The 14,565-nt window shown below is 41.9% G+C and overlaps 8 protein-coding genes across 8 annotated transcripts; 4 read left to right on the top strand and 4 right to left on the bottom strand.

The window, feature by feature from the left end:
* The first annotated feature begins 169 nt into the window (after positions 1-169).
* V1512DRAFT_255934 (uncharacterized protein) lies at positions 170-1,898 on the top strand. The gene is made up of 3 exons (XM_066914893.1): positions 170-694; positions 741-940; positions 988-1,898. The coding sequence occupies exons 1-3, from the start codon at positions 368-370 to the stop codon at positions 1,670-1,672; spliced, it is 1,212 nt and encodes a 403-aa protein (XP_066774021.1). The 5' UTR covers positions 170-367; the 3' UTR covers positions 1,673-1,898.
* Positions 1,653-2,771, bottom strand: V1512DRAFT_231592 (nucleophile aminohydrolase). The gene is made up of 4 exons (XM_066913992.1): positions 2,613-2,771; positions 2,315-2,509; positions 1,999-2,271; positions 1,653-1,953 (listed from the first exon to the last, which is right to left on the bottom strand). The coding sequence occupies exons 1-4, from the start codon at positions 2,706-2,708 to the stop codon at positions 1,768-1,770; spliced, it is 750 nt and encodes a 249-aa protein (XP_066774020.1). The 5' UTR covers positions 2,709-2,771; the 3' UTR covers positions 1,653-1,767.
* Positions 2,667-5,807, top strand: V1512DRAFT_255929 (Spc98 family-domain-containing protein). Its single transcript, XM_066914892.1, has 5 exons — positions 2,667-3,144; positions 3,195-3,318; positions 3,367-3,542; positions 3,589-5,364; positions 5,413-5,807. The coding sequence occupies exons 1-5, from the start codon at positions 2,959-2,961 to the stop codon at positions 5,710-5,712; spliced, it is 2,562 nt and encodes an 853-aa protein (XP_066774019.1). The 5' UTR covers positions 2,667-2,958; the 3' UTR covers positions 5,713-5,807.
* Positions 5,808-7,380: 1,573 nt separating this feature from the next.
* V1512DRAFT_250444 (uncharacterized protein) lies at positions 7,381-7,782 on the bottom strand (the record flags this gene model as incomplete). Its single annotated transcript, XM_066914660.1, has 1 exon — positions 7,381-7,782. One exon carries the CDS (start codon positions 7,780-7,782, stop codon positions 7,381-7,383), a length of 402 nt encoding a protein of 133 aa, XP_066774018.1.
* Positions 7,783-8,057: 275 nt separating this feature from the next.
* On the top strand, positions 8,058-9,190 carry V1512DRAFT_4593 (eukaryotic translation initiation factor 3 subunit G-domain-containing protein). Its single transcript, XM_066918398.1, has 3 exons — positions 8,058-8,130; positions 8,189-8,492; positions 8,544-9,190. The coding sequence occupies exons 1-3, from the start codon at positions 8,114-8,116 to the stop codon at positions 9,087-9,089; spliced, it is 867 nt and encodes a 288-aa protein (XP_066774017.1). The 5' UTR covers positions 8,058-8,113; the 3' UTR covers positions 9,090-9,190.
* Positions 9,102-10,402, bottom strand: V1512DRAFT_255924 (methyltransferase domain-containing protein). Its single transcript, XM_066914891.1, has 2 exons — positions 9,922-10,402; positions 9,102-9,873 (listed from the first exon to the last, which is right to left on the bottom strand). The coding sequence occupies exons 1-2, from the start codon at positions 9,972-9,974 to the stop codon at positions 9,174-9,176; spliced, it is 753 nt and encodes a 250-aa protein (XP_066774016.1). The 5' UTR covers positions 9,975-10,402; the 3' UTR covers positions 9,102-9,173.
* Positions 10,403-10,982: 580 nt separating this feature from the next.
* V1512DRAFT_218105 (uncharacterized protein) lies at positions 10,983-11,873 on the top strand. Its single transcript, XM_066913618.1, has 2 exons — positions 10,983-11,157; positions 11,206-11,873. The coding sequence occupies exons 1-2, from the start codon at positions 11,038-11,040 to the stop codon at positions 11,728-11,730; spliced, it is 645 nt and encodes a 214-aa protein (XP_066774015.1). The 5' UTR covers positions 10,983-11,037; the 3' UTR covers positions 11,731-11,873.
* On the bottom strand, positions 11,710-14,061 carry V1512DRAFT_273135 (major facilitator superfamily domain-containing protein). Its single transcript, XM_066917718.1, has 2 exons — positions 12,901-14,061; positions 11,710-12,853 (listed from the first exon to the last, which is right to left on the bottom strand). The coding sequence occupies exons 1-2, from the start codon at positions 13,589-13,591 to the stop codon at positions 11,895-11,897; spliced, it is 1,650 nt and encodes a 549-aa protein (XP_066774014.1). The 5' UTR covers positions 13,592-14,061; the 3' UTR covers positions 11,710-11,894.
* Between the last annotated feature and the right edge of the window lie 504 nt (positions 14,062-14,565).

The raw sequence follows: 14,565 nt of genomic DNA, 5'->3' as shown, positions 1-14,565 counted from the left end.
TATAAATGGCGCACAATAGTTTACTTGCATAAATTCCGCACCATAACTACTTTATGCCGATTTGAGACGTCAAATGGCTTTTGACCCTCATCAATGCAATTTAAGAAGTGCGGGATACACGGTATTTACCCGGCAACAGAAACTGTCATCGTAGATCAATGATGTAAACTTTGGGCTGAGCGCTTACATTTCCGGTGGTACTTGTACTGCTCGTAATTACCCGGAGTTTGATGACGTCGATTTGTTTACTGTCAACGAAACTACTGAATTCCCAGCATCAAAAAATTAGCACAGTCAAGTTAATCAAACGCGCGGTCATAGATGCCCAATTTTTTGAAAACAAGCTCCGTGACGCGATTGTTGTGAAATGGCTCAGCGTCGTGTCGTTCGTCGCACGCCATGGCTGACTCGTATCAAGGCATACCCATTTGACACGTTTCTCTATCTTCATGAACAGTTTGAAACTGTAGAATGGGACGCATTGTCATCGACAGTGCCGCTACCGTTAGGCTTAACGCTGGACGCGCTTTTACTTGTTTCTCGGATATGTAGCAAACTGCTCAACGTTTCTGAAGGTCCAAGAACCGACGTTCTTGATGGGCTCGATACAAGTATAAGGCATAGTCCGTTAGCTGGTGATGTGTTTCAAGGCCGAAGACCGAGTATTAGCTTATCTAGCTGGATCTCAAGATGTGTAAGTTGCAAAGCTTCTTATTCAACTCACAACTGATCGCGACCAGTGCACCTTGCTATCTTTCACGCTACTATTAGTTAGTATAGCAAATGCATATTATGTTTTTACGCGGAAAAGGACATACACTTTGCTGGCAAAATCTCCACAAGACACTGGCATGGCTAGCAATTCTTCGAGTAGAAGAACGCGACTTAATTTCAATGAGCCCGACAGTTCGCTGACTGATTCTCCATGGAGAAAAATTATGTGAGATCATTTGTCATATTTTCTAGGCCCATCGCTAATATACCTAGAAACAAACTACGCACACGTGCATTGACTCAAGATTTAAACAGTGATACTTGGGAACTGCAAATGTGGAACCCGTCGATATTCAACCTGTATCTTTTCAGTTCATTTTCGCCTTTGCATACATTCACTTTATACTCTGTATCATACAGCAGCTTGTTCACGCGAGTTCTGATATGTCTAGCAATCACCGCACAAATGTATCTACTGATATCTATGTTTACGCAGCAAGTAAAGGATAAGTCGATTGTGTTTGGTGAAATGTTTGATGAGTATGAGAAAAAAGTAGTGAAGCCTAAGCTGAGTGTGACCAGAAGTGACGCCTCAGTTGGCACTGATGGAACTGTTGAATTCTCGACGCCAATGCTTGACAAACAGTTTGTGCTTCGAGACGTTCGGCCATGGTCGGTTCCTAGCAGTGCGATGTCAAGTCCTATCGGTAAAGAAAATTCTAGCCCGTTCAGGATGGCAGCTTTAGTAACTGCTCAGCAAGGAGGCGGCATTGGAGTGTTGCGACAAAACCGTGCGTCAGGCATATATGAGTGTACGCCAGTAAAGTTTAAAAGTACTGCTGCTACTACTTCCGGTTCTAGCACGCCGAATTCTATGGGCAGATACGGTTACACACAGTTTCCAATGTCCCGAAGCTCTACTTCTCCAAGCAAACGAATCAGACACAATCAAGAATGATTCAGCATTACCATAGTATCATACTCCATCACATCTTTATAGGGCAGGAGTCATGATTTTGCGCTAAATACAAGTATTAAATATACAGGAATTCACTATGTTGCTGCCTCTGAACCCTCCAGCCTTTCAACAACGACCTTCATTTCCTCGTCATTATAAATCTTAAATCCTTGTGTGCTAGTCACGCTCGAAAGCTGAACATTTTTGGCATCTAATTTCTCTTCCATCACTTGCTTTAATGTTTTGAGAACAAGTTGTTCTGCTTCGGCTAATGTAAGGGACTAAATAAATGTCAGTACTGTCTTGAAACTATCGAACCAACATACGCTGTGATACTCATTCTGTAACTCTGCCTGCGCGCCTTCACTTCCGCTTCCAATTGCTTTCGCATCATAGCGATAAAAAGTTCCTGATGGATCAGCGTGGTAGAGCTGTGGGCCGTTCTCATCAACACCTGCTATTAACAGAGCGACACCGAATGGTCGTGACATTACACTCTCTTCTCCATCTGCGCCCTCACCAAACCGCAGCGCCAGATCGCAAATGGCTTGTGTAACTGATTCGACTTTGATTTTCTCGTTGAAATGTAACGCGTGATTCTACAGCGTTAGACATGAGTAGGTTGATGACATCTCAGCATACCTGTGTCTCTACTCTAGCATGATCAATCATGGTCCGCGCATCAGCAGTCAGTCCACTCATCGCAGCACCGAGATGCGTATCAATCTCAACAATCTTCTCAATAGACGATGATTCTAGCAGGACCGATGTCGCTCTCTTTTCCACTCCTAAAATCACACCTTCTGAAGTGGCGACACCAATAGCAGTTGATCCGAGCTATATCATGTTATCAGCACTTGATTCTAGTCAGCAATTCAATTTTGGTCTTCAAATCATGAATGACCGAGAGAGACTGCTTTGAATAATATAGATGACATACCTTAATTGCCTCGATGGCATATTCGACTTGGAACAGACGACCTTCGGGGGAGAATGTACTGACACCTCGGTCATACTCACTTCTTGTTAGAAACATGCTTAAAATATTCCAGTGTGTGCTGTTCGAGATTTTTCGATGTCATTCACCAACATCGAAAGGTCAAGAACACGAAGGCTGAAATGTTGGTGCTGAAATATACGCTGATTAGTGCTGAAAGTTATGTTGTTTTGTGTGTTTACGCGATGAACAAACGCGTTAAGCCCCTGATAGCTCAATCAAAACAGCCTGCTATTTCAATAGAATTATGGGATATTCGCTTAAGGTCTTTTGTGTGTTTACCACTTAAATGGCTTCACATTTAGAGAACGTGGCAAACCGCCGTTCCTTGACTCGTGAAGTACTTTCACAGTCGGATCAGACACTGAATTCAAATACTCAGGTAGCACAACATCATCGGAGCAAGTCCAAGGCAATGAAAACCTCAGAATTGACGTCAGAAATTAAGCAAGTACCCGAGAGGGAGAAAGCAATTGTACGCAGAGCAAGACACAATTAAACGATACAATACTGACCTGCATTTAGAGTAGGGCAAGCTCGACTCGAGCGCGTTCACCAACGAGAGCACGATCTGAGTATTTAAACAATGAAAATATCAAAGCCTCAGCCTTATCATCAGCATCAACAGTTGCGACCGCGTCAAATCCAAGTATGCGGGATGAAGTATTTGTGTAGGCGATCTAACAAAACATTCTAGTATGGCACCCAGAAGTTAGTTTGTTGACTACAACATTATCTCCATTAGCAACTAGAGTTACTGGGCCAAGTTTATCGTCACAAATAAGCGAACTTGTCAAACCTACACCGTTGGACCGTTTATCATCTGAAGTACAGCATGCTGTTATAATGGAAGATCTACTTTATGTGTTGTTGGTAGGTTATATATGACCTTCACGATCTATTTCTTACGAGCAATCAGAACTTTGAGGGTCAATACATCAGGTACCATGAACGGTACAATCCTACGATTGAGGCCGATCGCTTGGCAGGGCCAGAATATAAGCTCGCCAAAGGACTGGATCCCAGTTTGAAAGATCTGGCAAAGATTTTCTTGAAGATGGCAACGTACCACTCTAGTGTCGAAGCCTTTATTGAAATTCAAAGCAAACCTGAGTACGGTGTTGTTAATCATGCGCTTTGTGCTGCTATGAGAACGATAATGACTGAATATCTCAAATTAATAACTGACATAGAGTTCAAAATGATCACGTCACCGTCGTTCACACTAAATGTGTTTCACATTGATTGTATGCCGATGATGAAGAAATTGACAGAATTAAATTACATTGTCCAACGGATATGCAGTAAAAACCAGCCTATGGATGACGACTCCGAGGATCTAGAAACTGATTTTGACAAAATTCTAGAAACCTTGAAAGCAAACGATGGGAATCTTAATGCGTTAAACAACCTTGGGATTTCAAAAACTACGTCGACAGTAACAAAAGGAAGCGATATTATTAAGCTGCTCACAGAAAGGCTCTACTTGGTTTTTGGAGACCCTCCAGCTCGGCAGTTGCTCACATTCTTATTGCATGAGGCGTCGCGACCGTATGTCAAAATGCTTAATCTCTGGCTGCATAGAGGAATCATCAATGACCCTTACAATGAATTTCTGATCAAAGAACAAAAGAGCATCAGGCGAGAGAAGCTTGACGAAGATTACACAGATGAGTATTGGGACAAGCGATACACGGTGCGCAAAGACGATTTGCCACCTCAAATCTCTGATCCTGCAATTTATGGCAAAATTTTACTAGCAGGAAAGTTTCTCAATGTTGTTAGAGAATGCGGTGGCGTTGATGTCAGCAATGAGTTCAAGGATGCTCCTTCTACTATCGATGATCCTAAATTATTGTCTAATATCAACACTGCTTTTGCACATGCCAACAGTTACTTGCTATCTCTACTGCTAAATACTCACCAGCTCTCAGAGCGATTGAAGTCTCTTAAACACTACTTCTTTCTTGATCAAGCTGATTTCTTTACGAACTTTATGGATGTTGCTTCGCACGAGTTACGGAAGCCAGTTAAGAACGTGTCTATATCAAAGCTGCAGTCCCTTCTCGATCTTAGTCTGCGCCAACCTGGAAGTATCACCGCAATTGATCCATTCAAGGAAGACATCTCTGTGCAGTTGAATGAAGTTGGACTGACCGAGTGGTTAATGCGAATTGTAAACGTAAGTGGTCTTGATCCCGCGGACGGCACGGCAGTGAATTTGGCGTCTGCTACTTCGAGTGACCGGCAGAAAGACGACAAGAAATCAATTACGGGTATACAAGCGCTACAATTTGATTTTAAAATCCCTTTTCCTCTATCACTAATTGTGTCGCGAAAGACTATTCTCCGATACCAGCTTTTGTTTCGGCATCTAGTTGCACTCAAGCACATCGAACAGCTTCTGGGCTTAGCCTGGGTTGAGCAAGCTAGAGCACCTGCGTGGGTGCAGCGGAGCAAGAATCGTCAACTGCAACTATGGAAATCCAAGACTGCAAATTTGAGAGCCAAGATGCTGGTGTTTATACAGCAGGTACTATACTTTTCAACCACCGAAGTCATGGAACAAAACTGGTGTAACCTGATGGCTGGCATTTCGAGTGTGGCCACGGTTGACGTGCTAATGCAAAACCATGTTGATTTCTTGGATACATGTTTAAAAGAATGTATGCTCACCAACTCCAAGCTATTACGGGTATGTCTAGGTTTTGCTGTTAAATAATGGTTACTCACAAATGTGTAGGTCATGGCCAAGTTGATGGCCGCCTGCAAAATGTTCGCAACGTATATCACTCAACTGCCCAAAACGATAAGCAGCATTGAAAGCGAATTTGCCGAGACTGGGGAATCCGGTGTGGCAGAGAAGGTAGCAAAGCTTGAATCTGTTCTCGCCCAATATGAGCAGAATTTCGATCACCATCTTAAGATATTGATGGATGCTTTGAACTACTATGCAGCCACAGAAACCGTAGTATTGCTCAGTCTATGTGCTCGTTTGGAAGTCTGCATGAAAGGAGAATCGAGAAGCGAGATTATTTACTAGGAGTAATTTTGGGCTTGTGATTAAACCAATGTGTTTGAATTTCATCAATCTGTATTAATAGCAACACCTAATTTAATATTACACTAGCTATACTACATATACCTACTATACAAGCAAAACACCACCACCCTATAGTCAATTTATAAGAAAAAAGCTCAATCAAAAACATTAGCCAAAAACTTTTTCAATGGCCGATGGTTTCAGCGCAATCCTTTTAGTTAAAATCTCGTGTCGCTGAGCAGGCAACGACAGCCTTTGAATGTCTGGCTGTCGGCACGTCCAATACCGTTCCAAAACGTCAATGGCAGCAAGGGCCTGGCGATCAGAGACTGAATGCAGCATTTCTTCCTGAGCGTTATCGCTCGCTTCGGCCGGAAGCGCAAGAGTGGAATGCGACATTTCTTCATGGACAAGCAGTAGACTGCTTTGCAATGGCGGCCGGCCATCTGCCTCTAAATAAATACTGTTGTCTTCCACGAAGCTGGACTCTAAATCTTGGTTGGCCGTGTGGTCGTGATGGCTCCGCCCACCTAGCTTTTCTGCCTCATCTCGAATCTCCTCTACAATTTCTTGGATAGTAGGCACAGTGAAGGCATCTTTCTCACCGTTACTTAAAACTCCATGAAATATCATTCCATAATCCGCAGACGAATCTTGTCCGGCGTGCTCAGTGTTGTATCCGGATCCTGATTGTGGTAGCCGGTCGACAGGCGAGTGTGCAAACAGATGTTGGCTGGCGCTTAATTGCAGTCGCTGACAAAATAACGCCACGGCCGAGCTCGCAGTCTGATCATCTTCTCGAAATAAACCTAAATTCAAAAAAGATTCAATAATGCATTCGGTCGAGACATCTTCCTTCCAGGCTTGTTGCAACACGTTTAAAGTTTCAAGTACTGTAAGATAAAGTCGCCCAATGCCTTGTTCAATTCTCGCAAGCATAATTTCTGTATACCGTCTTCGATACGAAGCCTTCATAGTCCGAGATATCCCGGTCTCATATGGATGAACACTATCACTTGTATTAGGCGGAAGTACAAGCAGTTCAATATTTAGCAAACGGCCATCAAATGCTAGATACGATTCGCAATAGTCAGCAATCAGTAAGATTTGACGACCAGACATCAATTGGTCGAGCCATAACAGATAACGTTTGAAAAGTCCGGCCGACATTTTTCCATTTTGATCGTAGACATATGACAGACTCAAGCCAGTTAAGTTCGCATTGCTGAACGATCTAGGGTTTGGAGTGCGGCCGATGACCCAAATCGGGATCTTCTCAGTACCGCTCGAGTTTGTGCAAAACACAACGGTCAGTTTGTCATTCAGCATTCCAGGATAGCTTTCAAGATGACTATGCTGTCCTTCCTCGTTGGGCTGTCCAAATCGCCCATCAAGCACCCCATTACCAACAGCTTGATAAAACAAATCGGATTCTCCCATGCTGAAAATGTCTCTAGGAGCGTATTGCAAGATACGTGATTGCGCCACTGGCAATTGGTCTTGAATTGACTGTGACCGTATAGACTGTGCGTTCGTAGGACTATTTTCGCGCTTTATGCAATGTCTGGTTTTGAATCTTCCAAGCCAACCGTCTGAAAATTGAAAGGCATCACTCGGTATGTTTGGATAGAGAGTCTATTTTTAGTCAACAGAGCCAAAATTAAATCATCACAATGGAATCACCTTTAAAAAGTATGAGCCCCGCTGACGTAGCATAGTCCCATCAATTGAGATCAAGTCTTTGTATTCTTGATACCATTTTGATAAAGCTTCTTCCATAAGAGGGAACATGACTTTCTTTTGTCGCTTTAAACTTGGATCACTGTCAGTGGACTCAAGAATATCTGTTTTACGTTTTAAACATCTAGATATCGCTGCCTGAGAAGGAGAAGCGTTGAATTGTTCCCTAAACCACTGAATAAGCTGCTTTTGATTTGCTTCTGGATGCTGTTGAGAGTATAAGCACAATTGCCTTCTTTGTTCAATTGTCATAGAGAAATTTGCTTTTTCATTTTTATTTGACCTTAACGGTGCATCACTATCACCACTTGAATCAGATGGTTTAAGCATTTTCTGTGCACCTAAATTGTGCTGGGGGGCAAAAACAGAAATTGCTTTCAGTAAACTAGGACTTCAAAGTACGGTCTATCTGCTTTAAGATGGTCACGAGGAGGGGCGTTCCTGTTCACGATAAAGCGGTTGGAGTCCGTGCAATTAAAAATAGGACAAACCCGAAGATCATTTAAACCACATTGGGGCAGCATGATGCTTGTTAAGGTTTTGACATCTGGCTTAGGGTTTTTAAGCGAGAGTAAAGGGTAAGGGTAGAATGACTACTCTCGATTGCGCGTAGAAAATTTTATCGCGTCGATTTATCGCCCTTGATTTCACTCAATAAAAGATGCCTGATATCACTCTGTATGTTGTTATTTTGTTTAAATCACAATAGGAGAAGGTAGTACTAACTGGATTATAGAAAAACATCCACTAACTGGGCCGACGATGATGATGACAATGGATTGCCTGCCCCTTTAGAGACTTTGAATCCAGATGGAACCAAAACAGTGATCTCGTACCGAATTAACCCTGAGACTGGAAAGAAGGTCAAAGTTACACAGAAGGTCAAAACCACAATTGTTAAGGAGCGCGTTAATCCTGATGTCGCTGAACGAAAGCGATGGGCAAAGTTTGGCTTGGAAAGAGGTAGCAGGCCTGGTCCGAATGTCAAGACCACTAGTGTTGGCGAAAATACACCTTTGAAGTTGATCGTTGAATGGAAGGTATTACTTTGTTTTGTTGAATTGTATGATCCTTTGCTTACGTGGCCATAGGAGTCGAAGGAAGACTCAGTTGAAGTTGACAAGAAGGAGACTCAGAAGTCAAGTAATATTACATGTCGAACATGCGGTGGTGCTCATTTCACAAGCCGATGCCCGTACAAGGACAAGCTTTCAACTTCTGATGTTGCTGCAGGAGACAGTACCACCCCACAATCATCTACTCCCGAGCCAGCGGCCGCGCCGTCTTCGGGACCATTGAAATCCACTTATGTAGCTCCACATCTGCGAGGTGCTAATGGTGGCGGCCGTGGTGACGGCGAAAGAATGGGTGGCTATAGAGACCGTGATGACAGCGCTACTCTTCGTGTCTCTAACATTGGTGAAGATGTCACTGAGAGTGATCTTGGTCGTCTGTTTGAGAGATTTGGAAAGATTCAAAGATTGTATCTTGCAAAGGAGAAGGACACAAATCGGTCAAAGGGATACGCATTTATTAGCTATTTTGATATTCCAAGTGCACAAAAAGCCTGTCAAAAGCTTGACGGTTTTGGATTTGAAAATCTTATTTTACGTGTCGAGTTTTCCAAGAAGACATAAATTTCTGTTTTCATTTTTGCGGTTTATTGGCTTAGGATCTGAAATATGCATGGTAATAAATGTTCATTGTAAAAATTCAATATCTTATCGTGATCGTCGGAAAGCAACACTTGATATGCTTTGACCTTTCATTCCTCCAAATTCGTATACAGGATAGTTGATAGTTTTCCAGACCTCCAGTCCTTCAATATCCATTAACTTAATGAGCTCATCCTCCGTAAAATTGCAGCTTGTGATCAAGATTATTCCGCCATGCTTCACAAAGTTATCTCGGACAACTGCGGGGTACAATTGTACGCCAGTTTGTCCGTCACACAAACTGTCGCCACTAAGTGCTATGGCATCCAAAGTACCTTTGTCTAAAACCAAATCAAATGCTTCTCCGGTGTGTGTATATCCTGTGCTAAGAAAGTCGACATGGTTAAATTTGACATTGTTTTTTGGGTCTTCAATCTCTTCACACTCTTTTTTCTTTTGTAATATTCGGTTCGCAAACTGGACTGACGTTTCTGAATAATCAATCCCAACTAGTTCAGCTCTAAACTCTGCTTCTGATCGAACTCTGAACACTAAGTGCCCATTTCCAGTACCAAGATCAATCACGGTCGTGCTATCTTTCAAAAAAGGAAACTCATCAGACACGTATTCAGCCGAACTCGCAGTATGGTCAATCAGAAACTTCACCACTTTATCTTCGGCATCCGCATCCGAAAACCAGACTTCGCCTTCGTCCTCTGAATTGTCTGAAAAGTTTTTTTGTTCAACTGCATAGAAATCGTCCCAACTGTACAAGACTCAATTCTATCCTAGCTGTTCACATGAAATTACTTACTATTGTTTCGTTCCAAGTTTGGACGAGTTCAATTTTTCTACTTCCTCAGTCATCACTCCCTCTAATTTACGTACAGTACAGCAAAAACTGTAAATATAATCAGATTGTCAATTGATTGTTCGAAACCTTAATAACAGAACTGCTTGCCGCAAATACAATCTCCAAATTGACAAGATATGACGCTGATTAGATTGTTTGGATTTAAATTGTATTTTTTAGAATCAAAATAGATAACAATAGGGCAATTTAGTGATGGACTTGATGCCCGACTTTAGGCGGCAATGAAACAACATTTGACACCATACAGATAGAAGTACAGACGGATATAAGAAGTAGCAGCGAGAGACTTCTGCATAAAATAGTATCTAAAGCTTTTACTGCGAGGTACTTTAGAATTTAACGCTTGAGATTTTAGTGCTTGAAGACATGGTCTTCTTATTTCTTGAGCTATACAAGTTACTGCCCTATCAATAAACTGTACTTCACATAACTAAATAAATTTTTTTTTAGCTAGACAATTTGATTTCACAACCGAACTGCTCGTTAACCAGTCTCTTCGAGTAGATTCGTTGTAGTTCAGTAGTAAGAGCAGAAGACCAAATGCCACTGAGCATAACATAATTCTAAAGAAAACTGCAGCATATACGTATCATCTCATCATCTCAAATCTGAAATTGATATTGTCTCTTTCTTGGTCCTGAGACCTCAAAATTCTAATCATGCTCATGTGAATGAACTGAATCCGCAAAAACTCGTATTCAGCATCGGATTAGGGTATAATGTGGCCGCACGGTTTGCGGCCCAATCTTAACTAGATAACTTTGATTGTGCGCGTTAGTCTTGTCTACTACATCAGACAAACCGTGCAATACAGTTAATTAATCAATAATACTCTACTGATCTAAAATTATTATAGTCGAACTTTTAGTAGTTGCAGTAAATTTTATGGTTCCGCACTAGTTTATTTGGTTGACGCAAGCAAAGCTTATGATGATGCGTGGTTTAAATGTCAAAACTTTAAAATAACCTTGAACCGCAACAACGTTTCAAGATCTTTATCAGTCCACTCTATACTGAAACTGAATACTAAAATTTGTGTGTGGATTGGGCGCAATTATGCTTGTCTCGTCATACCCGCGGGTATGGTCTATAGTGTTTAGGATTTTGCAGGGAGTGGTTATTGGCATATTTGCCAACATACTAGGCCAGTATATCTCCGCCAAAAAGGAAGACAAGGTAACTACGATCGCAATTGCTTTATAATGCGGTTTTAACATCTTGTAGAAATTTAGTCTTAATTATTTGCTTGTTGCGGAGTTCTGCCTGTTCGGCGTATTTTTCACTCCAATACTATTAGCATGGCAAGCTATTCTGGACAAATACTTTCCTTCAATCGTTGAGCGTCGAGATCGAGATCACAGCTTGGCGAAAAGCACAGAGATATCAGATATTGAGCTTGTGGGCATCAACAGCTTTGAAAAGTCCGAGTCCACAACCAGAAATCGGTCGCAATACGCCCACGGAAACATTTTCATTAAAGTCTTGTTGTCCGAGACACTGTTCTCGATCTGCACAAATACAGTTTTCGTGGCATACATATCACTGTTGCAGCGCCTGAACGCTGAACAGATATGGAAGCAGATTGAAACAAAGGTACCCGGAATCTGGTACAGATCGCTAACTGTTTGGCCGATTGTTTCATACATCACGTTTGGATTTGTGCCAGTCCATTTGCGAATCCTGTTTCAATCGTTTGTGGGAATCTTCTGGAGTATATACATGAGTGTGGTTTCGACAAAAGTGAATTAAAGGTTTTTAAGACGCTCATATTTTATAATGGCTGGACTTGAAGTAATACAATTTTGTTTTGCAAAAATAATTCATCAAAAACATGCTGACTTTGAGGTCCATGCTTGCAGAACACGTAAATACAATCTAATACTGATATGCAAATTCAACTAAGAAAATACTAATCATACTTTGGGAGGGAACCGAGTTCGCAAACGTTCACCGTAAAGCGTAAACAGAAACGTCATCGTTGAGCACATCACCAAAGCCAGCAACGCAAGCAAAGTAGATCCCCATCCATAATGCAAATGACCAAATAGACTTGGTCCAGCAAGAGGGAAGAAAGCGCCAGCAGTCATACGGAAACAGTTACCGGCAGCGGTAGCGCTTGCAGACAAGCCGTACGGCGCATGCACCTCAATCAAATATGTCTGGATTGGAAGCATCACCGAAACCATACCGAATCCAAGAGGAAACATTGACGCAATAACTGCAAACCAATGTGCATGTCTTTGAACACTCCATCCGTACCACAACATCGCCAACGGAAGAAAAACACATGCAATCGCCAATGGAAAAAGTCTGAACTCTGGTTTGCGAACACCATTGTTACGCTTAGTAAAATAGACTACCAATTTATCATTATTGTAGCCAACAGTGAACAATGCAGTAATTAGGCCACATCCCAACCCAAGGTAACAGACCCCAGCAATGCCGGTGCTGAATCCATACTCATTTTTGAACACAACCGAGATCGTAGTCAAAAATAAGTACAAGAATGACATTGCAATAGCCATGAAAAGACCAAGAAATGTCACGACAGGGTTGGCAAACAGTAGAACCATCGGTCGAGAAATACCGTGCCTGAACACCTGTTTGTGAGAACGGCTATTAAACTCCTCATATGCTGAAACAAGGTCCGGTCGTCCAAGCTCTTTGCGCATTCTTTTGGTCTTTTGATGAATAATGGTGATAGCTTGCGTTTCTTCAACAGCAACAGCAAAAAATGTAGCCATGCAAACACCAAGAATCAAAAGCATACGAAACGTCCACCGCCAACCGATGGTTTCAGACATGAATCCGCCAATGACAGGTCCAACGACAGGACCCATTAAAGGGCCAGAAGCAAAAAGTGTCGCAGCCACTAAAAATGTCAAAAAAAGTGTTAGATTCCAAGTCCTCAATACTTACTGCCCATTTCATCTCTGGTAAACATGTCTGCAATCACACCACCGCCGACAACAAGTGAGGCACAACCAAAAAGCCCACCGAGAAATCTAAAAGCTAAGAAACTGTTTGTACTTTTGCAAAACGCACACCCAATATTAAAAAGAGCAAACACAAGATTCGAGCCAGTAAGAACCCATTTTCGACCGTAAAGCTCACTTAGCGGAGCATGAAACAACATAGGGCCCCATCCAAACCCAAGAATAAAAATTGACACCATGAGCGATAGAATTGTCTTATTCGTTTCGTGAAATTCTTCAGCCACATATTCGACGCCTGGCGCAAACAAAGTTGATGCCAGAGGAAGTAAAAAGCACGAGAACGCGACAAAGCCCATTGTACGCCATTTCTTCGCTATGGGCCAGTTATGCGGATACTTTGGATCATCTGTACTTTCCCACCCAATCAAACCTTTGTCGAGATTTGTGAGAGGCATCATTATACCCGGAAGACCTGGGGGGCGACCCGCAGGTTTCTGATTCTCGGTTGAATCTGAAGACGAAATTCTCTTTTCTTCTTTTGAATTTTCCATTTCTGTTGATGAACCGTCTTGTAACTTTTCTGACGGCAATTTCTCCGCACCATAACTGTCATTTCCGTCGAAAGCTATAGGCAAGGACACAGTAGACTTGTCGTCGTCTTCGATATTTAACATGATAACAGATATACTAAAATATTACAGAATATAAGAAAAAAAAAGTAGTTTGTACAATTCAAAGTAAGTATGTACAGAGAATGTCAAGAAAAGAAGAATAGGGACGGACATAAAGTGTTTTCACTTTTATTAGTCTTTGCAGGAGTCGATGATGACAGAGACGGCGTTAAGTCAAATATCCATTAAGTTAAACTGACGGAAAATATTAAATTCTTAGTCCGCTAGTCATCGCGCCGCAGCGGCGCTCAAGAGGGACATAAACAGCAGCAATGCACGTGCAATCTATTCAACTTGTGCGCGAGCCCAGTCATAAAAGCAGGAAATACTGCTATTCGCTGCTTAGCGAAAGTTATGTAGATTATAGACTGAAGGCAGTCAGAGATAGTTTATGTAAATACAAAGGCCTTCGCGTCCCCACAAAGCTCATATTGACCGTGGGGTCTAGAATTGATCTGCCAAGTCGATGTTTGGGTTGCCGAGAAACAGGTACTAGAGTCATCTATTCGGGTAATATTAATTGTGTAAGCTTCTCGGTAAGCAACCTTATTTCACAACTGATTAAGGTTTTAAAGAGTCATGAGCATCGTTCCAGAATAGTATTTATTTAGAACTTTAGCCAGTTGACAGTATTTTGGGTACGATAGTCCGAAATGCATAATCAGATGGGTCGTAGTTTTATACAAATACTAGTGCATACAATGAAGAGGTTTAAATACTTATTATTTAAGTACGACCGGGTCAAGTCGCTATGAATGAGTTGACAGCAAATTTTGACGGTGATCTAGAGTCGCAAGAATTCTTGCAGCTGCGACCGCAGATCAACAATGCATCAATAGAATTGGTGGACGATGAAAGAATATGACCACACAAATTACAAAGACATACAACAAGATTCAGTGCGAATTTTGATAGCAGACGATCCAAATGTTCGATTACCATTTTTAAAATCTACTGCAGTTGAAATAGTTTATGTG

This window comes from Lipomyces arxii, assembly GCF_038497795.1.
Source record: "Lipomyces arxii strain Phaff 12-163 unplaced genomic scaffold V1512scaffold_1, whole genome shotgun sequence".
Lineage (NCBI taxonomy): Eukaryota > Fungi > Ascomycota > Lipomycetes > Lipomycetales > Lipomycetaceae > Lipomyces > Lipomyces arxii.
This window is presented reverse-complemented; position numbering and strand designations above follow the sequence as displayed.